Source organism: Chelon labrosus, assembly GCF_963514085.1.
Source record: "Chelon labrosus genome assembly, chromosome: 6".
In the NCBI taxonomy this organism is placed as follows: Eukaryota; Metazoa; Chordata; class Actinopteri; order Mugiliformes; family Mugilidae; genus Chelon; species Chelon labrosus.
The window spans coordinates 4,806,044-4,832,669 of NC_140342.1; the positions used below are offsets into that span (position 1 = coordinate 4,806,044).

Genomic DNA, 26,626 nt, shown 5'->3' on the forward strand with positions numbered 1-26,626 from the left:
TGATAAGGGCATAGTCTTAAAGAAAAGGTCCGGATCGCTTATCCTTTTATAGAGAGGTTATCTGCAGCATTGGCTGAGTGATGGATTTCTTACTGACAACTAAGAGCCCTTGTTAAATATTTTCATCTTGAGCTACAAGTTTGTATGGGGTAGTGTCCAGGTATAACGTGACAAAGAAGCAATCATCTTCTATTCCAAACATGTATCTTAGTTCAATAACAATCTCTTGGCCTGAATGGGCGAATTAGAGGGAAAGCCCAAAATATATGAAAATGGTCTGCCATTAATTTACACACTACGGTCAAAATCTACCCTGTCCCTGAAAACCCCGCTGTATAAATTTCAGTTTTGGAGTCAGATAGTGTTGTAATATGTACTTTAAGCAAAACTCTTGCCAGGATCTCAAGCTGGTAGTCTTAGCCTGGCCTTCCAAAATACCATCCCAATCATTCTCAGACATCTCCGGGCTCGATTCCCTCTCACATTTGTGTTTGACATGGGAAGTGAAAAAAAACATTCAAAGCCTTTATTTTTTTGTTGCAGCAGGCTGTGCTGCCTATCTTGACCACATACTGGTGTACTGTGGATCATTTCAGGATACTTCCATACTTGTCAAGGTAAAACATTTTGCAAGTCTACCCTTTGGTTCAATGGTTTAAGTTTATCCAGTTATTGATCCTGATGTAATTATAGTACCTAAAATAGACCACGGTGGTGTGTTGGATTACATTCATTTCTGTTTTGTGGAACGATCCTAACTACACCAAGTGGTCTTAGCCGGTTGACAACGAAATAGTCCTCCATTTATGGGAGCAAAAGCATGCCCCAAACTACTGATAGTTGTGGAGACATGCACTTAACGGGTCCTTTTAGTGTTCCATGGAAATCTTGAGAACATCCAGTTCCATTTACTGGAGTCTGAAAGGTGAATCTGTCAAGGTCTAAGTGTAATAATAACAGGTCCATAGTTATTTTGTAGATTTCTTTTTTCCGTAATCCAAACTCCCAGATATTTAATAACAGGGGTTTTGTATGAAGCCAACTCTACTCTGGTGTGAAGTTAGGAAAAAGCACAGGCATGTCTTATATTCAACATCACCAATAAAAATATGTGCTGGATCCTTCCTTATCACCTGTGCTAAAGGTTTAATATAGATTATGAAATGTCCATCCCTGAGTGGGAATCCCTCTCTCTCGCTGGATGGGTCAGGGTGAGTGGCCATTAAAACTTATTTTAGTTGTGGTTGATTATTGTAGCGATGTAATTAATTTTTCTGATCGCCCCTGATACAGAAACTGTTGAATGCTGGTAACTATGATTAAGTGGCAGTGATTTGTATGGTGGGATGTTGTTTGTTTAAACTGTGGAATTGATTGTGGCACAGGTGATAGAAACAGTAAGTTCAAGGCACTGTTAAATGTCCTGAGCCCTGCAGCACAAGTAAAAATGGATTCCACTTTTGGAGTCTCTTTAAAGAAACTGAGTAAAGATGATTAATGTAATACATTGGTACAAATATCCATTCAGTATTATTCACAATCTTTTCTTCATTTTGTGGTCTCTTGCTTATGTGACTTTTCTATCCAAACAGAGTAGACAGATATCACTTGATGACTGAGGGATTGCCATTAACAGGTATTCTAAGTAACATGGAGCATAACTCAACCAACTGTTTTTGCGATGCCTTGGCAGGTGTGGGAGTCCTTCTGAAGAAACTCTGGAGTGGCACGCAAATTTGTGGAATTTAAGTTACACAGAATCTCAAATGCGTAATGATGAAAGCCTTTTTAATGTTTTCCACTAAACCTTGAGGGGTTCCCTGAAGTGCCAACAATATGAAAATAAGTGCAACGTGCCAAAGATACTTTTGGCTTTCTCCAATGAGCTGATGGAGACATTTCAAAGACTCAGACTTTTACCTAACCTGCGCAGGGGGAGAGAGCAGCTGCTGAGAAGATTTCTGGAGTTTTCTCTTCACTTCAAAGAACTCCGTTCTTGACGAATCCCCTTGCCTTTCCCGACTAAATGGCCGTGGCATAAATAAATCTATTTAATCGTTCTGTTTCTGAGTAAATACTTTACCAGCAATTGCACCAGATGCTTCACCCAAATCACTACTTGTAAGTAAATCTCTGAATTACTTTCACAACGTAAGGCTATCATGAATAATACAGACTTGCTGAACCTGAACTTTGCCAACATGAGGTAAGGTTCTGAGTCTGACCTGTTATTTGTTGAGGCTATTAAGTATTTCATTGTCTTCCAGACAGCATGTGTCTCATTTTCAAAAGAAATGCAAACATGTACGAATAGGTGCAAGGAGTTGGCTGCACACCTATGTCCCCCATGGGTAATTTAAAGTTCAGCTGGTTTGTGTATTATCTTTAAACGGCAACTCCCTTCAAATCAGTGTAAAAGAGACAGACGTACAAAGCAGCCGCTCCAGCCCCACACCTTGCTTACATAAATATTCCACCTCTAAGCGCCGACTGTTTCAAGAGGAGCCTGCGCTGTCATGCCAAAGTCTTCATCAGAACATTATAAAACACAGATATGAATTCTAGTGTACGTTATTCTGTCAAGAATATTAACTTAATACTTTTACCAAGTATCTGCATCATTTTTTAACAGGCATTTTATCAAGCCTGCCCCTCAAGCTTAATCTTGTTACCCCCCCTTTTGTCCAGATCTCTCTGAAAACAGTTTGTTGTGGTGAGAGGTTTCCCCTTTTCTGTCCTCGGGAAAGGGGAAACCTCACAGTTTTGGGATTTTAAGGGAAGTGTGTGTGTGCTGATGGTAGATGTAGTTTGAGAGTGGTAATTGTAAAACAAAGACCATCATGGTGTGATAGGCTTTATGGGACATGAGCCCCATAACTGGTGAATCACTGGTTATTTTTTACCAAAGGCAAATATATTGTTTCTGTACTAGTTGCAAAACTTTAGTATAGATTACTCTACAAACTCATCTTACATTCAGTCAGTCTATAATTGAATACTAACAATATTTGCAACTATAAATGTACAGTTTAAGTTTATTATACGTAAATGTTATGTATAATTTCTTTGCGCAGGCCTGATGACCTTACACAGACTCTTACCTGTTCAAACCAGTTGCCTTGTTCACATGTTCTAGAAACTGTGTTGCAACCAAATTCTCTGAAAAAACAGATGACTCAAGTACACATTACCACATTTCTAACTTTCAAAGTGCCTGCGCTCGAGAACCTCCCTGCCAGCTGACCGCCAAATTTTTGTGCTTCCACTTCCACATTAAAGCATAACATGTCATCAGCACTTGTAAAACCACTTTTTTTTTTACCATGTTGTCATAAGGACCGTATGTCCTTGCTTTCAGGAAAGTGTATACACATTATGCAATTAGGTGTTACTACGGCGGGTTTGCTCTGAAACAGTCGGGGCCCTCGATACCAGTTGCTGCTGTATACACACAGGAAGTAGTGCATGCCCTGCGGATAGCAGGAACATAGGTTGATAGGTTTATACTTAAACAGTTGGCAGTGAGGCCTTCACACCTTCGAGGCATACAGGAATCATGTTAAGAGGAGAGCTGGTAGATTGAGCCAGATTTACCTTCTCAGCAGCACATCCTGTGGATGTTTTCCACACATGTCCCAACTGTACACAACGCAACATACTACAGGGCGGTGTGGCTGAGAAAGGCACATTAGCTTACTCTAACTAAACTCACACAAGTTATGGACAACAGGCGAAGGTCCTGAACCACTTTCAATAATAAAATATTGCTCTAGCAATGGTGAAGTTTTGCAACTGAGACCTACTGTCATACGGACACAACTACTCCTAATGACACAATCCTCAGTGTGAAGTGTCAGTTATTTAATACTTGTTAATTGTTCCAGATTGGATAGGCATCATCATTTATTTGTTACATTAGATGGATTCTACCCTCTCTGCGTGAGTGCTTCATCTGAACTGACGCATAAGTCAGTGCATTTAACTGACTTGTGGTTACACATAATTAATCCACCTGTTTTTCTTATTAGTCCACCAGAAATTTGAATCTGGCAGTGAGGGGAAGTGGAGCGGATATTTTGTATGTGATGCAAATCCTAAATCAAAGAACACAGTCTAGGTCAGTGGTGCAGCAGCTGATAAGATGTCTAAACCAACTTACTATTTGAACCTGGTTTTCAGAGATAGAATGGAAACGGAGGCACGGCAAGAGAGGGAGCAATGGCATCTGGATGAGATCTGGCATAGAGCATATGCAGCACATGTGGTCTGGTATAATTTACAGTGTTGTCATGGAGGAGTCGGTTATAAGCAATTGTTTTGCCTAGCAACATTCACGGGAAGGTGGAAGGGGAAAATGTAGAGCTGGCAGGTGGGATGAATATTTAATACCGTGAGACATCAACAGTTTATGTGTTCCATCGGTAGTTCCAGCCCTTTCAGAACCCAGCAGATGAGTGCCAAATAAAAACTGTCTGGCTTTATGATTTTAGGTGATTCACGGTCACTGCTCAAATATTACTGTGCTAAGTTGCGTGTTAAATTGAAGATTAAACTAACTTTCATTTGTTACAAACTACACATTGCACACAGTATTATAGAGGCCCAGAAGCCTGAAGTCATACTAGAGTGGCATTTTAAAGACTCTCTTTAGTACCTCTGTAACAGCAACTAAATGCTTGTCTACAGTATGAATCCATTGCTTAGTAATGAAACAAGGTGGAATAAATGTTATTATGGGGCATATAATTAGAGCAGAAAGTAGCATCAATATTGCATCTATCTAGAGCATCATTAAATATAAACTCAGCTTTAGTCTTGAATACACTGTCATGAAACAAAGTTGTGGGGAAGGGGAAATTCTGAACAACGATGGTGCTTTAACTAAGTAAGCGCTTGAGAATTTAGTTATATTTCACTGCATAATGATCTGTGGCCAGATTGAGTAGACAAGCAGTACCCAAGTTAGATGAAACTCCTAAAAATAAGGTGTCACTTCTAGCTGATGGATGGATGGATGGATGGATGGATGGATGGATGGATGGATGGATGGATGGGAAGCAATCAATGACACAGACTGGTCACATGTCAACAAACAGGCCTATTCAAGACACATAATGTTATCCATAGCACCGTTACTATATTAAGGGTTAGATCTGTGTTATCTAACTCTAAGATGTGTTTGGCCTTCTGCATCAGAGTCCCACCTGAGAAGAGAAGACCCCTCAACAGTGAAGGCACTACGAACTTGACACACAAGAGATAGATGTTACAGCATCTTACATATCTCATCAATCAGATCCAGCCCCATTTCTTGGATGGCAAATTGAAAAGTTGTAAAAGCGATTGGATGCACATTCCTCAGTCCTCCGTCTATCAGCCCGAGCCCATCTCGCAACCTTCTCCATTTGACAGTTTGATCATGAACCTAAATATACGTCAGGGCCCATCGCTACACTGCGTCTCTTGTGCTCCTCTGCACAAGACACTTCTTAAGTAGATAACTTCTACTTGCAGCGTGGCACCAGATCAAGCAGCGTTCACATTCTTGCTCAAAATGTAGAGACAATGAAGAAGAGATGTCTTCTACGCAATGCTGGTAATGCTGTCGAGCTGAGAAGATAAAATATATAAATCTAAATGACTTTTAGATCACGAATCTGAGTCAAATCTGAATTTATCCATTTGCTAATGGGAACGTGCCTGTCACACTGCGCAAGTTGTACTGAATTCCTTCCACTTTTGCGTATAACCTAGTCTCAACATTCCCATAAAAACTAGTGTTCGGTAGACTGTTTTTAAAGAAGGCAGTAAGATTTAAAAGCCTTGCATCGGCCAAAATAATTAATCTAACTCTAACATAATCCAGTGATTAATTTATTTTCCTTTATCAGATAATCCATTAGTCTTGGCAGGCATGACACAATTTGGCAATGCCAAGGTTTCACGGAAAAAAATAAATAAATCTTTGGACAGATTTGAAAAGGATTCTTGGAAAGTGTGAGAATATCAGTTTCTGGCTGAGATTTGTCATCATGAAATACGAAGCACATTGCACACTGGTGCTGGTATCTTGAGTAGCGATGACAACAGGAATATAGCATGTTTTGCTTCATGTTTAATATTACTGGAAAAGTCTGGCTGAGATAGTGAATTTAATATAGTTATACCCAGAAATGGTGTGATTGTTTTACGGATTAAGTAATCGCTATCTCGCTGTCACTAAGATATGAAAGTCAAACCAAAATCCTGACCTTGAAGCCTTCATAGCATGCATAACCAGTCGTAAGCACACATCGGAATAGAACAGTATTTTCCTCCCGTTTTAGCCTTCATGAGCAGATATCCACGCAGGAGGAACAAGAAAATAGTACACTGAAGCTGTTTGATGTTTGGCTGTTTTGATGCTTACCTCACATGACTGGATGCAATGGATGTGTTGAGGGTCAGGGTACCACTTCATCATCCCCGTGCAGACTATGGTCTGGGAAACAAAGCACATAAAGACATCAGTTAAGCAATGAGGCCACAAGGAAATGGATAACCACTGCTTTTGCCATGGAAAACGACATTACACTCTGTCACAAAAACATCTGTGTTGGAATATTTGGAAGCTTGAGGCACCAAGTGTAGACCAGTTGAGGTAAAAAACATTGCTTTGATCATGTTTTAAGTAGCCGTGGATGGGGGATCACGGCACTCAAGAGGTACGACTGTGAGTTTCTGAATTTCTAGGCACGTCAAGCTACCAATCGGACCAGCGGGCATTATGTTTGCCCTCTTTTTTGTAAGACATGAATTGAAAGCTTTTCAAGGTTTTCAAGTCATTTGGAGACAATAGTGTACAAATCTTTGATATAAGTTCCATCATTTGTGTCTCCAAATTTCGCTAATACGTTTCCATGGTCAAAGATGAATGTTTGGGATCAACTTTTAAGGCAAAAAGACCCCCAGAAAAGCTACTAATGGAACTTGTGGGAAGAGTGTCTAATGTGTCTCCTAAATGTTTATTTCAAAGAGGAAAGTGTGAGAAAAGCCTAAATACAGGGAGGAAATTTCACGAAACATCATGGAAACGTTGATAGTCATATTTTGCGATTGACTGAATATTTTAAAAATGATAGAAATATCTGGAGGTTGAAGAAACACCTCTTTCTTAACAAATGCTGGGGATGCAACTGAATGACTCGTGGCATGGAGATCATCTTTGACCACTACAGGTCATAGAGGGAGTGCAGTTGAAACTGGTGCAGGAGGAGCACATGCTGCAGGACTTCCTCTCAATAAAGGAAGAGTCTCTTAGAGTGTCACCAACTTCGGATCTTTGATTTCAAAGCCTCGCCTAAAGTAATTTAAGTTTCCTGTGTGGCAGCGAGGTATGGGATTATCCTTCAGAACAAATTAGAACGGCCATCAGAAGTCCTATCTGTGGCAAAAGATGAATAAAATAATGACAACTGACTCTGCAGCTATCCCATAGTTCATATTTGCCTGTTTAGGCACCACGGCTGTGATGTTTTACTGACCTCTGCTCTTTGGAGTTTATTGACAGAAGTCCTGGTAAAGTTGGTGTCTGTATGAAGTCTCTCTGTCTACATGAAAAGTCTATAATTATTCATCTTAACTATTATTTCTTTTTTGAAAATGCTTTTAAATATGTTTCTCAAGACTGAAAATGAAAATGATGGGTAATAATAGATCAAAACAGAATTTTTACAACCCTGTCTGTGTGCATTTTAATGACAAAACCATTGAATTACATCATTAATAGTGCAGACAGATATTTTTCCTTGCCAGCAACCGGCATTAAGCTACATCTTGTGTTCATTCTGAATGAAAGCCAAAGATATGCTGTTGTTTTCATGGACATTTGCAGTACATCATGGCCATTTGAAGCTTTGATGTGTTTGTTGTGCAAGAAAACTTAGTGATGAAAGAAAAATAATAGTTTCATACATCTTAAATAGATTCAAAACTCCAAATTCTGTGGTGAAATTAGGGTGAGGCTGTGGTCCTCTGTCATTTATTTGACCCTGGGAATTTACAAGGTGGTTAGCAGACTGCCAATTGACTAACAAATATGGACAGAGAAAGAGGATCCTCCCCTGTGATTTCCTGTGCAGCCTGACCCAGCAATGGAGACCTGTTTCTGAAGTATTCGAGATAACACAATGCCTCAGAATCACAAGGCAGTGTCAGAGATATGGCGTAAGAAACCAGACCTCCGTCCAACTATTTGACCTTGGCAAGGGTGGATTAACTGGCTGGCTGGCTGGCTGGCTGGCTGGCTGGCTGACCACCCAAAAGTACGACGAAACTAGAGCAGTGTTTGCAACAGCATGAACGTAGAAGTGATTCCTAAGATATGATATTGGGTAACACAACCCACCTTGACAGCAAAGCAGTGGTGCTGTAACTCAGACGCAAGATCTGACATTCCTACAAGTTTTTCACGGTGGCTTGTATACAGTGCGTGTGAGAGAGACGTGGGTAATTCCTAAAAGGCCTGACGTCAACTGGAACCTTTACCGTTGGTTTCTGCCCGTGATTTCCAGTAATACGCAAACACTTGAAAGATAACGAATACACGGTTCCGTACGCGCAATGCGTAATTAGCCGACGCAGTGGCGTTTTTCTAGAAAGCTCTAAAAGATAGCGTCTTGCCAATGAATCAATCAGATATCTGCTATGAGACGTTTGCAAATATTAGGATGGATTTGAAAAATCTCAGCTGCAATCTTTTTGGGTGCAATTTCAGAGGGATTCGGTATTAGGTATTTCTGTTACTGGATTTGAATTTTTAATTCACCGGTTGCAAAAATGAGAAGGCATTCATTAAAAATAAAAGAAGGAAGATTTTATGTCGACTGTAAAAACACCATGGCAGATCACTTTAGTAGTCATGAACATGAAAGGACCTCTACAATCCATTTATTGAAGAATGGAATAGATTATATTTTGCAAAAAAAAAAAAAAAAGGTCTTTTACCTCTTTGCCACTGGAGTCCAGTGGCTTTGAAGAGAGCAGTGATCAATATAACGGCCTACCCGTTGGAAATGGTTGTCAGACAGCAAGGTAAAGCAATAAGTGGTAATATTGTAAATATAGTGTGCACTTTGACTGATACAGATTTTTTTTTAGGTGAGATTGTTTTAGGTGGCTTAAATAGGTTTTGCTGCAGCAGTTCATTACTTGGTTTCTGTGCTGGTACTCTGCGTGCTGACATCTATTGCATCTATTCCATCTATTCATTTCAAATAATAATTCTGACGCTAAAAAGCAACTGGCAAAGTGAGGAGGTATGGTCCGCGTTGCAAATTAGTAGTACGGCAGGAAAACTATCCTAACTACACCGCTATGTTTTTCTAAGTTGACTGCCCCACACATTAGATGTCTTAAACTGTGAGCGAACTTAGCTTTGTACTCATCTGTAAAGGTGAGTCAGCCCGGAGCAGTGGCTCAGTTTACTGCACGCTGTTGTTCAGAACACCAGATGTTTGGATGCATTATTCATTCTTATGGGTGTTTTTGTGTAAAAACTTCAGCACTGTTTGTCAGTGGATCAGCTTTCACGGCGCCCCGGACTAGTCGCATGGTTGCCAATGATCAAAACAACAACTGTTTTACAATACTTGCCAAGAGTTTCCAAATGGCAATAAAACCATAATCTCTTTCTCGGTAGCATTTATTGAAACCAATCAAGTGATCTAATTTTTGTTTTCACCACATCCGGCCTCATCAGACAATGTGAAACAGCTTGGAGACAGGTGCAACGTGATTTCCAAGCTAATTTGAACAGCACCCCACCCCCACCCCACCCTCACCGCAAAAATTTTAATGAAGGGGATCAAATGGCCATTTAAGTATATGACGGTATTTATATGGTATTCAATCAAACCTTTGTTTAGCAGATGGGAATTTCTTCCAGACACGGAACAAATAACGTACATTTTAAAATGCCAAGGGTCATCTGACAGAGTAACAGGATGGCATGGAAACATTTTAAAACAGTAATTCAAGGCACTGTAAGCAGGTCTTTTTAAAAATTTTCAAATCTGATAAAATGAGTGAGATTAGATTGAAGCTCAGGTTGGGCATAGGCACAAACTGCAAACCAAAACATGCATTACGGAGATGAATTAGTCAGGCTTGAGCTGAAAGACTCTTTCTGCGTGCATATTGGGAGGGATCCAGTGTTTTGGACTTCTTCATATATGCAGTTTTTTTGTAAACCTTTCTCTCTCAAGTCTCCCAACTTTAGCTGGAGTTACCCATTAGTGTAAGGTAAAAACAGTGGCAGTATTAGGGCCGTGACATACCAGCTACTGGCTAGAGTTGGGTGGCCAGGTGAGCGTCTGGGGCCCTAGTGTTTGCAGCAATTTGGGTAACTCTGACTGGCTTTTCAGCCGGTTCAGCGAACTAGTCCATGAGACGAGAACCCCAAGTGACAAGGGTAAGAAGATGACCACGTCAAGAAGGCATACATTTTTCATCTTCACATCATCTGAACATAGGCTCCAGCCGCATTACAATACACAAATAGACTGGCTTTTTGTCAGACTAATGCCCCCTGCTGGTATGCAGACTTGTTTCCTCTCACAGAGGTGCAGAATGGAAATTCAAGTGCAACTTTTTTTTGCCAAGGCGTGAGCAGTTCCACAGTCTGCTGCTAGTTGTTGAAGTAAGCGGCATAGATGACCCTAGAAACTTATGGAATGGTTTGGAAAATGTGATGTAACAGCAATGTGAAGTATGCTGAAAATATTTTAGCGTGAATCTTTACAGCAGGCTGCAGAAACGTTCATACCATTTTTAGAAAAATTTACGTTGAGATATAAAAAGACTTTCTTGGTATGCCAGAAAACCATCCATCAGCGTAAACTTTCAGTGCGTGGAAGATACCAGAAGATTTGTTGCATGTGCGTGTCTCTTGTCTGCGCTTGTGTATGTGTGGAAACATAACTTGTGTAACTGTAATAGGAAACATTCTCCTTGGCCAGCTGCTGTTTTTACTTTTCAGTTTGTAGAGTGGAAATGTGTTGTTAGTGTTTAGTTCTGCTTATTGAATAAAAGCTAACTGAATAGTTTACAGAAAACATTTTGGTTAAATGTCTGTATATTTATATAGACGATTTTAATTATCCATATCTTGTAGAACAAAATGCACTCTATAACTTCAGAGTTTATTAGGAATAGAACTACAGTGACCTTGACTGAACCCAGGCAGTATCACTGAGGAATGATTAATATTAAATAAATAAAAATTAAGAATCCTGAGGTTTCTCACCTGGACTTTGGTGGGAAGCAACCAGTGCTTCAAAGAGTCGGCTGTAGTGCCATTAGGCAGAACCACCGGGTCATGCAGATCCATGTCCAGAGCCACGATGCACGTTGGGTAGCACGCAGCACCTGCAAGGAAGAGGAAGAAATAACACTTATAACACAAATCAAATAACACTTACCTCTCACCACTAATTAGCATCTGTTGAATTTATTCATGTGCAAACAGCGAGGAAAAAACAGACTACATAAATTCAGACCACGCTGTCATCTGTCATCTGTGGTTCAGACACTTGCCAACCATCACGGTGTGAGGGCTCGTGACTGTGTGCTATTTGCCAGTAGGTTAGGGCTCTCAGGGATCTCCTTCTGGCATTTAAGTTTTGTTATAAGTTAATGTTATTCAACAATAACCCTATAAACCTTTGCTTTATAAATGATTTAGCAGCTAGACAGCATGTTATGCTTTTTATTTATCTTTTTGTTTTGCCGCTGCAAACCTACTGCAGCATTTAGAGTATACAGTTGAAACCAGATGCTTACATACACTGTGTTAAAAGACACATAAACATTTTTTCCTCACTGTCTGAAGTTAAATCAGACTAAACTTCTCCTGTTTTAGGTCAGTTAGGATTACTAAAATTATTTCTATTTGCTAAATGCCACAATAATGAGAGAGAGAATTTCTTAGAGAATTTTTTATTACTTTCTTCAAAGTCAGAAGTTTACATACACAAAGATTACTATGTCTTTAAACAATGAAGGAAAGCCCTGATGATGATGTCATGGCTTTGGAAGCTTCTGATAGGTTAACAGACAACATTTGAGTTAACTGAAGGCACACCTGTGGATGTATTTTAAGGCTACACCTCAAACACACTGCTTCCTTGTTTGACATCATGGGAAAATCAAAATAAATCAGCCAAGATATCAGAAAGAGAATTGTGGTGCTCCACAAGACTGGTTCATCCTTGGGTACAATTTCCAGATGCTTGAAGGTGCCACGTTCATCTGTTCAAACAATTATACGCAAGTATAGACACCATGGGAATGTCCAGCCATCATACCGCTCAGGAAGGAGACGGGTTCTATGTCCCAGAGATGAACGTGTTTTGGTCCAAAACGTGCGAATCAACCCCAAAATAAAAGCTAAAGACCTTGTCAAGACGATGGATGAAGCTGGTAAAAGAGTGTCATTCTCCACAGTGAAACAAGTCCTGTACCGACATGGACTGAAAGGCCACTCAGTGAGGAAGAAGCCATTACTCCAAAAGTAGCATAAAAAAGCCAGATTACAGTTTGCAAATACACACAGGGACAAATACCTTAATTTTTGAAGACATGTCCTGTGGTCTGATGAAACTAAAGTGGAACTGTTTGGCCATAATGACCATCGTTACATTTGGAGGAAAAAGGGGGAAGCGAGTAAGCCTGAGAACACCATCCCAACTGTGAAGTATGGGGGTGGTAGCATCATGTTGTGGGGCTGTTTTGCCGCAGGAGGAACTGGTGCACTTCATAAAATAGACGGCATCATGAGGAAAGAACATTATGTGGAAATACTGAAGCAACATCTCAAGACATCAGCCAGGAAGTTAAAGCTTGGACGCAAATGGGTCTTCCAAATAGACAATGACCCTAAGCATACCGCCAAAGTAGTTACAAAGTGGGTTAAGGACAACAAAATCAATGTTTTGGAGTGGCCATCACAAAGCCCCGATCTCAATCCCATAGAAAATTTGTGGGCAGATCTGAAAAGGCGTGTGCGAGCGAGGCGGCCTACAACTCTGACTCAGTTACACAAGTTCTGTCAGGAGGAATGGACCAGAATTCCAGCAGACTATTGCGAGAAGCTTGTGGAAGGATACCCAAAGCGTTTGACCCAAGTCATACAGTGTAAAGACAATGCTACCAAATACTAAGGAAATGTATGTACATTTCTGACTTTGAAGAAAGTAATAAAAAATTCTCTAAGAAATTCTCTCTCTCATTATTGTGGCATTTAGCAAATAGAAAAAATTTTAGTAATCCTAACTGACCTAAAACAGGAGAGGGTTAGTCTGATTTAACTTCAGACAGTGAGGAAAAAAGGTTTATGTGTCTTTTAACACAGTGTATGTAAACATCTGGTTTCAACTGTATCTCTGCAAAAAGTTCCAAAGTTCATATTTTAACAAGTATATCTATAACACTGGTTTAAATTCTGCACCGAATTATGCATGACAGACAGGCATTTGTGTAAATGCCCATTTACACTGATCAGCCACAACATTAACAACATATCAATGTGTGGTGCCTGTGCTCCATATTTATCTAATGTCAACTCATTAATTTGACACTTGGGAGGAAAGACTTGAGTGAATTCTATGACCATCTCAGTCCTCTGTACTGAGCAGTACAGAGGACTGAGATGGTCATAGAACTGTTTCTGTAACATATTCAGCATTTCTAAAAGTATTTATTAGCACTGGCAACCTTTCGGACATTTTTTTCATTCTTATTTCTTTCATACATATGTTTTTCTCTGTACTTTATAGTGTAAATGCAGTCAGTGACTCAAACCTAAATCGAATATTATCAATAGTAAATTACAAATAGTGAGAGTGGGAATAAAAGGAAATATAACTCTTGAAAAACAAGATGTTCTTCTGCCACGATTGTTTTGTGTGTTCAGTGAGATAGTTTGTGAAGCCAAAGACTGGCAGGCATTGGTCTGTGGCTTTATTGTGTTTGATAGAAGGAACAAAATACAATTAGGAGTGTTTATTTAACGGGTAACTCTTGCATCGAGAAATTTACACTCACCGACATCCATCCCCTGGTCACAGATGTACTCCACATAGTTGAGATCTGGAGGAGTTGAGCAAGATCCCTGGAGCCTCAAGCACATGGTGAACTCTGCTGTCCATTTACCGTCCTTAGTGCAGCGAATTTCTCTCTGGCAACAAGCACAGATACTAAAATTCACCATGTGTGGCCTCGCTGCACTGCCTTCCCACAACACAAGATTAATGTTTTACATTGTTGAGTAGTTGGATGTACATGGATTAAAACTTAAAACTCCCTACAGCAACAAAGCGGACCATGAAATGAATTAATTCGTTTACGCATTTAACGACATCCTTCATATCAAAAACACTTGCAGTGTTTTTCGCCTCATATGTTTTTGTTTTTTTTAAATGTGGCTTCAATAAAATAAAAATGGCGCCAAGAAATTCAAAGCATTGCTCTCTGAAGACTTTATAAAAATGACTGTAATGAAGAACTGGTTTGACCATGATGTTGTCCACACTTGGAATCTTGGTGGAAGTGCACATTTTTATACATTTACAATGACAGCCATTGTTGAAGTTCCCTCACGCTTCATTTATCCTGAATGACGAGTGCCTTGTTATCCCACAAATCTCTGGGGTAATGCGATAATGCCATAGTTTCTAATGCCTGTAGTGCTAAATGGCTGTATAATGTTGGTCAAAGGATTTATGTAAATAAGAACAGAGCCTCAGTGTCTATGTGTTTACTGACTGCTTAATACTCTGAGATTCAGTTACACAAGCTTTACCTTCACTTACGAGTTCTTTTCCCCCCAACATCATTGCTAAGATTAGTAGCATCCAGTGCAGAGGACTGATCTAAAACTGACTTGATCATAACATGACTGATAATGCTACTGCTTTGCATTTTGCATTTTTTTTTTACATTTTCACTTGTGTCCGGGCACTGCAGGGTGCAGACGGAGTCGTAGTACAGTCCGTTGGTGCAGGTGTACATGCCGTGGAAGACGTCAGGTAGGGCTGGGCATGATATTGGCTCACAGTCGGTTTCCTCCCACTGACCACCCTCCAGACACTCTAACTTAAAGTACTTCCTAGAGACAACGAGAGTAAAAACATACATCTCTTTCTGCAATCTTAGTTCGCATACAAATTTCCCCAGTTTTAATTACCTGCAAATGCGACTGATGTGACAACTAAAATGGAACGTGATACAGGACACAACATTAAAAATGCACAAGTGTTTATCAAACCAAACTCCAGTCACACACTATGCAGTACGCCCCTGCTAACCTTCTCCATCGTTAACATTTTACTTTTACTGTTCCAATAACTAAAAACACACTGAGCCCGTTCTACCATAAAAACGATCTCCTGTGTTGTGCACGTAGTGTGTAAACGCAACAGCATGTGTTACCATATATATTTATGGGGGTACATGTCAAACGTACGTGTCAAAGGCAGGAGTAAAAAGCCAGTTTAGAGCTCTTTAATAGCTGCTGCCGTTCACTTTCACACGTCGGGCAAATAAAGCATCGGGGGTTTTTTAAATGTTTACACGTATGTTTGAGAAAGCGTTACTCGTAAAGACACGAATGAAACTGAATAGTGCTTCATCTCATTAGATGGAAATATAAAGAAATCTTTAGAATGTGTACTTTTACTTCTGACTTAATTTGGTGGTAAATGTCAGATTAGCTATTTGTTAAGATGCACTGCAATTCAGACAATATAGACAATAGACATTATGGTGGGGAAACAACGCTATTTAATTTACTGCGATCAGTACAGACTGAAAAGTGTGAAGAGAGCGCGGGCGTCTCCCATTGAGGAACCCTCATCTCATTACGCTGAATTGTGTTCAGTAATGAGCAGTTAGTCAGTGAATGCAACCGGCAAAGTAATGACGAGGCCAAGTTAGCAGCGGTACATATTTTATTGGACCCTAATGAGAGTTTGTTCCAAAGCTGAATACAGTTACGCTGATGATGGGCTGAAAAATACATCTTAAAACTCTACCCATCGATATTTAAAGCGTTGCCCTTTGGGGCCGGGGTGTTCATGTGATGCATTGTTATACTGCTGTGTAAAATATCTAAAGCAAAGATCCTAATTTTATTAAGCAGTGCGTAATGGGACTCTCGTAAAATAAAGGAAAAGAAGGAATTTCCTCCATTACGCAGGGAGGCATGCGTTATTAAACGCTGCATTTTACTTTGGTCTGAGGTCTGTGCAGATTAATATTTAAAAGCATTGCACAATCCACTAGTAGATAAAAAAGACATGAATGCCTGACATAACACATTTTTTATTACTGGTAGTTTAAGTTGTCAGTCAGAACACTATGCAGCATAGTATACAGTATTTATACTTACTATAAATGTTCCCATACCCAGCTGCAAACAGTCCCACAACACTTACCTTGGTCTCTTCTTCTTGATGCTCCCTGATACATAGAAGCCTGGGTTGCATTTGTAACGGCAGACCGAGCCAACATCGTGCCCCGAAGCCAGACAGTCTGCTGTAAGCAGCCTGGCATCGGATATGTTTGGAACTTCTGGACACTCTATCTTGCAGTAGGCCTCTGGGAAAGACCACAACCCATCCTCCAAACACACCAACCTGTCACTGTCACCTGAGAAGGAGAGAGGGAGCGGTCGCGGAGGATTTTTGTTGAAGTAGTAGAGTAAAGCGAAGGTAGAAGGACTTGGCCAACAGTTGTGCAATGCAGAAAAACGTGCCAGCATAAACCATTAACTATGTTATGTTTTTAGTGCTTATTTTATTGATATGGCTGCATGACCTCAACAGAATTTCTCACTTGCGTTAAATGATGTCTAGAAACACAAAAAAAATAAATAAAAATCTCCAGGCACGCTGTAGGCTGTGAGCTTTCACAGATTTCACTCGTACAGTGAGATGCATTTATTACATTAAAGACTTTTACTGCTGCCATTGTAACCGAGTGTGGTGATTACAGGATAATGACATCATGCTTAAAGCCGTCATTAAAAGGCAGCTTAACCGAGAGTGTGCGAAACGGAGTCACACGCGGGAAACGTCTCCAGATGAGTTTGTGGTTTTTGTTGTTCGACGGCGCAACTGAAATGTCTGTCTGCATAAAGTCTCCCGACAACACAAAGTGGAGAGGAGGGGTAAGTCTCAGTTAGAACGAATTATCTCTCTAGCAGTAGCTAACTAATCTGTCGTAGCAAAACCTTTACAGAGGGTTTTTTGAATGGCTCTGTAATTCAGTTTATGAGACAGGATAATTGTGTGAAACACCTAAACGATCTAAATCCTTGTCAGAGTATGGTTCAGTTGTGACTATAGCACATTCAGCAATGTAACACAAAGTGCATGGAAGAATTCATGTATGTCAGTATTAGGGATTCATTTATATCTCTCTTGGTTTCATGGCTCTTTCTTTTATAGTTCCAAACAGAACCAGACTTCCCCATCGCCCAGAGCAAATATTCCTATATGGCCCCACATGAAGCACGAGTGTTGCTATGTGTGGAAAATCATAACACCCTATACCTTTCGCAGTTTTTATTGGGTCTATAAAATGTAATGCATTTTTAACATCACATTTTTTTTTAATCAGCTATTTAAACACTGCTGGTGTTGTGATTATCAAAATCTATTGCAGCTGGACTGGTGTGTACTGAACAAACAGTATTTTTGCGGGCTACGCAGGGTGCTCTTGAAGCCGAGTGGTGCACGATGGCCTTCAAACATAAAGCCACAAATAGAATTATTTGTGCGCAATCTGCATTTAGATCATGAATACATGGGTATTATTGCTGACTCTACTACGACATGTCACTGCGGCTTTCCAACCACGAATAATGTGTGGACATCGCGCTCATTTCTTTTAATCAATTCAAGAAGCATCCACCGCATTGCGTAACTTCCATTTCTAAAGAGAGGTAATGTTTTTTTTTTTTTTTACTGTTGTTACTGTTGTGTGTCTTATAAATGCATGCCAGGGGCAATGTGTGTTCTGAATGGTTATGATGCAAGAAGACATTGTGGATTTCTGAGTAGTGAAGAAGACAGGAATATGCCATGTAAAAGCAATCTACATGAAATTGTAAAGGCCATAAATCTGCATAGAGAAGCAGTACGAGGAGCGAGAATTATTACCCAAAACATCATTTTCAATGTGATTTTAATCACATGTAGATTCCCCATGTCTTAATTTGCTTTAACTAAACACTGACACTAACTACTAACCTGTAAAACTGGCCTCTACTTTTAAGACATCATTTTGTCTTACAAGTCCTGGTTTAATGTCCATTTCATTTTATGTACTGTAGCTAGTGGAAGCATCTTACTGTTTGTAGACTGGGCTGTAACTTCAGAAAGTGGCTCATAAAGCAGCTGCAGTGAATACCGGGTATCAGCTGAAAGGAGCGTTTTATTGAGGAACTCAGAAATTACAGAAACAAAGCGGGAACTCTGACAGCCCCTGTTGTCTGGTCTCATTTAGACATTACAATTAGGAACAACACAACTAATGACCCCTCTCAGGCAGTAATATGGATGTATAAACACAACTGTGTGAAGAAATTAAAAGGTTTTGCAGTGGGTTTTAAAATGTGTCCTGAGTGATCCAATTACAAGTGACCAGCATAAAGTAAAGGTGTGAACACACCCAGGACATATGTAGGACGTCTACTCAACAGCCGTGCTACTGCATAAGTGGAGTTTTGCCTCAGTCAAATGATCACCTGAAAAGGAAAAAGCATTGCTTTTGCACTTACCTTGACATAAAATGTGCGTCTCCTCACAATATTATAAGTATTGTGAGGTTTTGCTGAGCTTACTGCAAAGTTGTTGGTCGTTTTAATGTGTGCTCATTAAAACTCTCGTCATGACCTTTGACCAATCCATAAAGTTACCTTGTAATATGGCTGGGGATCCACAGGTGAAGGAACATTGTTTGCCAAAAGTGGTTCCCCAGGGGCAACTGAATATGGCGTGGTAGACATGAGACTGATCAGGAAGGCCACAGTCTACGGGCTGACAGCTGACTACGCGATCCCATGAGCCATGATAACACTCCAGCTCTGTCTGTCTCTGGAAGCGGAAGTAGTGACAAAAGAGTAAGTGAGTTGTGTTTGTGGCGTGTGAAAAGGGAAAGGGGAAGCCTGAGAGCATTTAGTAATGGTGAGGGATCTGTATGACTTGTTTAAGTTTTTAAAAAATGTAGATTTTTGTCGCATAAAAGGAAACAGACATGTTTTACTCAAAAAATAAAGGAAAAAATTAAGGATACCAACAAACCATGTATAGTAAAACACCTTTAAGCTTTCATAAACAGAAAACCGCAGGTAATCACAGACTAATTATACTGAGTATCACTGAAAGTATCAATCGTCTTCTCTGCGTGGTCAAATTACAACAAATTGTTAAACCAAGTTGCAATATTTCATGTCCTCTCATGCCAGGGCTTTTGGAATTAATCTAATAAAGTCCCTGCTGAATCCCAATGTCGTAAATGAAACTGAGCACACTGGACATTAAATCTGTTTGTTTTCCCTTATCATTCACACGAGATGTAATTGAGTTACCCCAGTATTTTGGCAGCAAAATAGGACAAAAACCACAAATGTTGAGTAAGAAATAAAACAAATGATTGTCATTACAGCACGCACCAAGCAGCAAACCCTACTTCTGTCATTGTACTTCTCATGAAACCTTGGTGCTGCCGTTCTTTCATCTCCCCTAAAGCTCAATTTAAAACATGAATGCATGCAAAGCACAATCTTGTGTCTACATGAATAAAGAATTAGTGTTAGTTCAGTTTTGCAACACGTACATAATAAGCCATCAAGCCATACTTACCTGGTGGGGTGGGATCTCCCTGCCGTTGAGGACAGTGATACTGAAACCACGGTGACACTGAACAGAGCAGCGAGAGGTCTCCCCTCCTCCTGTACACCTACAGAGACACACTGATATATAGATAGTTCTTTTGTGTGTTGTTTCAGCTCTCTAGTAGTTCAGTGTTACGTTCCAGAGGTCCTACCTGATAGAGGCGTGCTCTAACTGAGGAGGACTGCAGCTGTCCATTTGACACGGCTGCCGCAAACAGCTATTAGAGGGATGGAGGAGGAGAGGGAGGAGGAGGAGGAGAGAATCAAAAGATGAGAGGCAGGGAGAGACAAAGAAACAGGAGTGACAAACTGATCACTATTTGTGCCTCAGCTAATTTATAGTTAGCTAAAGGTATTGGGGAAGTGTCATTTTGGGGATTTACCTAAAATAAAGGTTCACCAGACAATAGCAATGTGTAGATCTCACTAAGGTTCAGCAATCTAGTGATATTGTAGGTAACGTAGAAGCCAATGCATGAATAAAGTACATCGTATCTAGTTCTGTCCACTCTAATGTAATTCTAGAATGCCCTAGCAGCGCAATGTTAAATCAGTGGAGCAGATTTACTATGGAGTACTGAAGAGGATATTAGCCCTACATACTGCATGGGACCCCTATTATCCTTTTTCCAAGCAGTGAGTGTGTGCGCGAATGTGTGTGTGTGTGTGAGTGTGTTAAGTAGATAGCTGTGGGAGAGCCCACCCTCTGATGCGCACCCGGTCAGGGCGAAGGTGCTGAAGTGGCACGAGGTCCTCAGAGCCACCCCGCTCACTGCCACCGAGGGGGAGGAGAAGAGAATGATGACGGAGGACGTGAGGAAGAAGGGCTGAGAGAGGTTGTGGGTCACGTTCACCACCAGTGGGTTTTGCTGGCACGAGAGGTCATGTGTGCCTAGGTGGATGGAAGGGATTCAAATGTTCGTTTAGATACCAACCGCTATTCCAACAGCTGTAGCTGTAGCTGATATTAGCAATGCCCAAATACATACAAATCAAAACAAGTAAAACATACCTAGAGAGTGGTTCTTGCCAGTAGTATCAGATAGGAGGATGGTGGCGGTCCTCCGACACTGCTCCCCAGACCACGAGCCATCTGAGGCCAAGTACAGCATCACAGAGGATGCCACTCCAGAATGGATAAATCCCACCTGTTTCACAAACCGAGAGGGAGAGAGAGAGTTGCCCAAATTGGACTGAGCATTAAACAGACATTACCCAGCCAGCTTAGTACAAATTCTGCCCGTGTGTGAATAGTTAAGGTCACTGTTAGCTGCCGTGCATCAAGGCTTGCCCCCTGACCAGACTAGCAAATCACCACCCCTCTTCTCACCCAGGGTATTTCCAGTGGTTGTCTGACGCAATCAGCCACCTGCTACACATGCAGAACAGGCTTGGCCTCTCACGATAACTACTTTTGTGGTACAACATATTGTCCCAGGAACCACGATGATGATGATAATATAATGCTCAACAATAATGTACAAGTACATTCATTCATTCATTTTCCGTACCTGCTTGTCCTCTAGAGGGTCACAGAGGGCTATCCCAGCTGCATCATATAATTACATCAGTACTAATTCACCTTATTCACTGTTGATGTGTGCGTGAGTCTGACTTGTGGTGCTTTAGGGGACACAGGCTACACTTAAGACCTACGGACTGGGGACAGCGGGTATGAAAATATTTGATTTGTACGCCAGTATTTAAGGTTAAGGTTATACTAAGGTCACAGTCAGGGTCAGGGAGGTAGTCTCTTTGACTAGGGATGGGGCGAGTCTCCAGTCTCCAAGATGGAAAGTAAGGCTGCATAAATTCATGGACTAATTAATCGTATGTGTGTGCACGTTTGTGTGCGTGCGAGAAGCTGCGTTAGGCCTGCCCACAATAGCAAAGAAAGCAGATGACCGAGGCAGCAAAAAGGTGTCTCAGCGTAGTTTTGTGCAGATCCGAGTTCATATCTACAAATTGGAAAACATCTTAAACTGTGGTGCAGCCAATGAAAGCAGTCATGCATAATTACAATGTGTGTTTGACAAATCATACTGACCACTGCAAGATCAACAGAGGACTGATAAGCGTTGGAGCTGTTCATAGTTTGCTGAAATACTGACTGTTTAGAACATTCTGAGCATAAAGACAGACACTAGGGAGGTGAATGATGCCGGGGAAATTAAATGAAATGTTACAACTACACAACAGCTGCTGTGGATCCAAGCTGACTTTGGACTCACTACAAAGATTTTACAGGCACCTGTGGGTGTTTCATACTCCAAAGTGTTCAAGTGTTAAAAGCCTTGTAGAAGTGAGTAAGGGCGTCCAAATGCAGAACTGTTAAATGAGACAGGAGCCTTTTCCAGGGCTGTTAGAGATGGATATGATAGGGAGGCTGAAGAACGCTTTCCGGATGGAGCGAGACCAGATATTTAAGAAGAGGGGCGCCTTTCAGAGACAGAAAGAACACTTCAAAGAAAAAAAAGAGATGTTTCAGGGAGAACTAGCAGATATGGGTGTTATGATGAAGGCTTTTCAGACAGTGAAAGAGTCCTTAGGGAGAAGGCGGCTTTGCTGAGAGGTTGCAGAGATGTGTCTGATAAAGAGGGCGTCCATAAAGGAAACAGAGGATGGAAAGATGAGTCATTCAGCACAGAAGTGGAAACGGTGAGACAGAGAGAAAAAAAAATATGAAGGAATATGTGCAAGGAAGGAGAGAGACAAGCTCATGACTCCAAAGGACCCTATAATCCAGAGAATGACAGACAAGGTTGTGAAGCTATCAGTCAAATCGACGGCTAGCCTACGCTCAGTCTGGACCTGCAGAGTTGATGGTGGGAACCGTGGCTGTGGGAATATTAAATAATCGACAAAAAATATAAAATATGAGAACCAGACACAGGTCTGGAGGTCCGAAAACAGCTCTATACACAGAGCAGGAGGTCTATGTGAAGCACGGCGGGCTAGGGAGCTTCAAAGATAAGCAGGGCAGTTGGACACAAACCATTTTAACTTTAGATGCTTCAATCTCTCTACGTCTTTGTCACCAACAAATAAACAAGTAGTTAATTATATATTTGTGAATCATTTTAAATGATTAAAACCAAAGTGGGTTATTAATGTTTTGTTTCTTTGTATTATGTGGAGCCATGCTAATAATAAATTATTACTATAATTATGAATTACGAGTGACTAATGATGACTAAGAGATGTACTTTTGATTGCATATATATTATTATTCTTTGAGATGCCATTGTTTTAATAACTCATGAACCTTTTAAGAATTTAATTATGAATGATGAGTTAATTATACAACACTTCCACTATGAATACACTTGTAATGATAATTATTAAATGATTTTGAGCATTAGTATGCACTGGATAAAAAAAATACAAGCATCAAATGTAAATAAAGAATAAGTAGAGGGTTAGTCATGATTTTATAATCATCTACAGATGATTAGGACTCATAATTCCCAGTTGACCTGGAAAATAAGCCATTATAGTTACCAAAGCATTGTATGAATCATGCAATGGTTAGAAAGTTAGGAATGTGTGCGTGTGGGGAGGTTTAAGCCAGCCGTCTGTTTGAGAGGCCCTTCAACCCCATTTAAAGAAGTATTGGAAAGTGCTGGAAGCTGTTAAAAACAGAGTAGCCACCCACAGTCACTCGGTGGAAGGAGAAAACAGATACGGTATCTGAATAAACAGACTCGTACCTTTAGCCAAAACGAATGTTCCAGGTCATTATTTGCGTCCGACAGGGCTGTGCAAGGGAACCAGGCATCAGTGGGCGACTTGTCACTGACCTCCAGGTGCTGGTACCTGCAGAGCTGCACACAAGAGAAGGAAACGAAGCCAGTGAGATAATAACAATTCCAACCTTCTAGCTGTAAATGAACTTTAGGAAACCCGTAAAAATGAATCTGCACACCATGTGCATGTGTAGGAAACAGCTGTATTTGAAACAGAATCTCTCATGTGTAGAAAAAATACGTGTGAAGATGTGTGCAGAGATACAAAGCAGACAACCGCTTTAAAGTTCGTGAAATTGTGGGACTGGGTCAGAATCGTCTTACTTGTAACTTTAGCGTATACATGGGGTTTAAATAGGAACACCGCCCCAACTCCCCAGTGACCCTTTAGAACTGAAGGAGCTACTCGGATGAGTGGCCAAATGTCTTCAAGTAACTCTACCAGTCCAGTTGCCTTTCAAACGTTTTTGGATATACCATGACCTGGGTGACTGAGAACCTTCACAGACATGTGGCATATACACAATAACTACAAATACACACCTTGCCGTTGTACGCCACTGTCTACTAGTCAAGTTGCAGCTTACAGCTTCTTATTCACCCAGGTAAAACTAGCAAAATCTATTGTAGTGTAGATAGAGGGGTGCCTGATATTTGTGGAGGCTTGTCAATGCACTGTATGGCCTTTGTTGGTTTAAGGGGGTTTATGTTTCTTATTGCATAATATACTGAAAGGTAGCCATCTTGGGTCCCCTTTCTCATTTTCTTTCCCACAGAGCCCTAAACATTTGTTTGTTTTGCCTGTCCTGATGGTGCACCCAAAGAAGAACAATAAATGAAATCCCTCCGAGACATGTATGTTCCATGAATATCCTACGTTCTATTAATCTATTAATTTGGTGAGTTGAGCTGAAAGTTCTATTGTAGAAAAGCATCTGACAGGCCATGCTGACTTTATTCATGACACTTTGATTTGCTTTGTTTATTGCACCTCTCCTCATACAAACTCTGTAGGGTAAAAAATCCGAGGAGGTTTGCCAGGTCTGAGACGCCCGGACCCGGTGAGTCTGACACCAACCATCCTCCCGAGATAAAAGCAGCTTAAATCATTCTTCTTGCCCAGCCAAGCAGACCTCACTTCACTCTCCATTTTTTTATTATTTTTTTTGCCCGTGCTGCATCTTGTATGTGACCTTCTGTCTAGAGGAGAGGAGCTGATGTGAGTGCTCATATAAAAGTGTGACATAATCTGGCTTATCAGCAACGACGGCCAAAAGGAGATTGCAGATATTTTATGGGAGATGTCAGAGTTGAAAAATGATCGATGTTTCTTTGTGCCGAAGTTGTAAAAAGAGCAAAGAGAGCTGTGATGCGTTCAAGTTTCAAAAGTGCCAAAATCTCCTCCAGAGTTATGTACAATGTGCTTCCTCTTCAGGTTCGTCCTCACCAGAGAGCCTTGTTTCTCTTCGGGTCAGTATGACATGAAACATCTGTTACATTTGTGACATTATGTACCTTGTAAAGGACCAGATAATGTCAGATTTACGGAGTCCAAAATGGAAAGCCAGATTTATGATTTGTGAGGAAAGTGTGACAAGATCAGCAAGAATATTTGTTTATGTGTCAACAAAGTGTCTCTATAACCACAGGCAGAAAGAGAGTGAAATCAGCTACACTCAATGTTTAAGTGCGTTGAATTGATAGTAACAGACTGTGTGTGTGTGTGTGTGTGAGTGTACACATATATATATATATATATATATATATATATATATATATATATATATCACACACCTGATAACTATTATGACTTCTCCGGAACTGATGCACAGATGATGTGCTGCTTGCCTGGTGAGTTAGCTTTTCAATGTTTGTATTGGTAGAAAAATAAGCGAAATTTAAATAACAGACATTTTTATTGTCCTCACTTCAAGTTCTAGATATTGCCTTTGAGCCAGTAAGGATTTATCTCAGTTAAGATGGAGAAGTTATGCTAACAGAAATAGCACAGAGATGAAATATGTCCAGACGACTAAGTTGTTCGGAAATTCAGCCAGCTGAGCTGAGGCTATCCACAATGGCCTCCACGCTGAGTTTATTGTCGTCTGGAAGTCTCTTATGTCCCCCATGGATCATATGTCATACCTTAGTAAGCGATGGCTCTCCCGTGGCAGCAAGGGTGGGGCAGTGGTTGGGGTCTTGGTGAGAAGCCGCAGCAGTCGATGCCCACTGGTCTGTGTAGCCCAGCGGAGTGAAGTAACCGCAGTCCTGAACACTGGAGCCCCTCTCAAACTCCTCACACACACCGTCGCCATCAAAGACATAACACTGACTAGGTTCACCTTGGGAGATAGGGAAGAGAATGAAAGCGGAGGATTTATGAAAGAATATAAAGCCTGGTTTCTTAATCTGGCAGGATATACACTCATCCCCCACTGTTACACTCTCATCCAAGTCTATTTGTCAGCGAACCAAATCCGAGCAAATCTATTCTGTATTTTTGTTGGCCAATTTTAACATCAGACACGTCAGCTCAGCCATATCTGACTCTCTGTACTGTCAACAGACAGTAAATTGCGGTAAGAAATGCACGCTCACTTCAATTAATTATTAAAGAACACATTCAATTTGCGATATTAATAAGAAGAAACCTAATATGTGACTTGGCTACTTAGTTTGATCCCAAAAGCATTGTTCTGCAGAGAACTGTCAAAGCAATGATCAAAAGGTGTTCCAAGTCTAGTAGAAAACTAAAATACAGACAGGAAGAGAATTGTTTTTTCTTATTGTGTCTCTGAACAAAATTTGAATTTTGTTTCTTTATGAACTCAACCATTATCATCTCTCCAAAACTCTTTCTTATGAAACTATAAGAAAGGAAAATTTAAACAGTTTCTACTGAAGACTGGAAGTAGCAGCAGAGTTTTTATGGGAATATCACAAA

The 26,626-nt window shown here is 40.5% G+C and overlaps 1 protein-coding gene across 1 annotated transcript in view; it reads right to left on the reverse strand.

Moving 5' to 3' along the window:
* pappa2 (pappalysin 2) overlaps nucleotides 1–26,626 on the reverse strand; it is a 79,131-nt gene that overhangs the window by 8,057 nt on the left and 44,448 nt on the right. The window contains exons 14-25 of the mRNA XM_084546702.1: nucleotides 25,828–26,024; nucleotides 23,647–23,760; nucleotides 20,949–21,084; nucleotides 20,654–20,828; nucleotides 20,089–20,154; nucleotides 19,905–20,001; nucleotides 18,959–19,136; nucleotides 16,473–16,686; nucleotides 14,977–15,145; nucleotides 14,083–14,215; nucleotides 11,285–11,406; nucleotides 6,410–6,481 (exon numbers count right to left, since the gene is read on the reverse strand). Coding sequence (XP_084402828.1) covers nucleotides 6,410–6,481; nucleotides 11,285–11,406; nucleotides 14,083–14,215; nucleotides 14,977–15,145; nucleotides 16,473–16,686; nucleotides 18,959–19,136; nucleotides 19,905–20,001; nucleotides 20,089–20,154; nucleotides 20,654–20,828; nucleotides 20,949–21,084; nucleotides 23,647–23,760; nucleotides 25,828–26,024 — 1,673 coding nt within the window. The remainder of the gene's footprint in view (nucleotides 1–6,409; nucleotides 6,482–11,284; nucleotides 11,407–14,082; nucleotides 14,216–14,976; nucleotides 15,146–16,472; nucleotides 16,687–18,958; nucleotides 19,137–19,904; nucleotides 20,002–20,088; nucleotides 20,155–20,653; nucleotides 20,829–20,948; nucleotides 21,085–23,646; nucleotides 23,761–25,827; nucleotides 26,025–26,626) is intronic.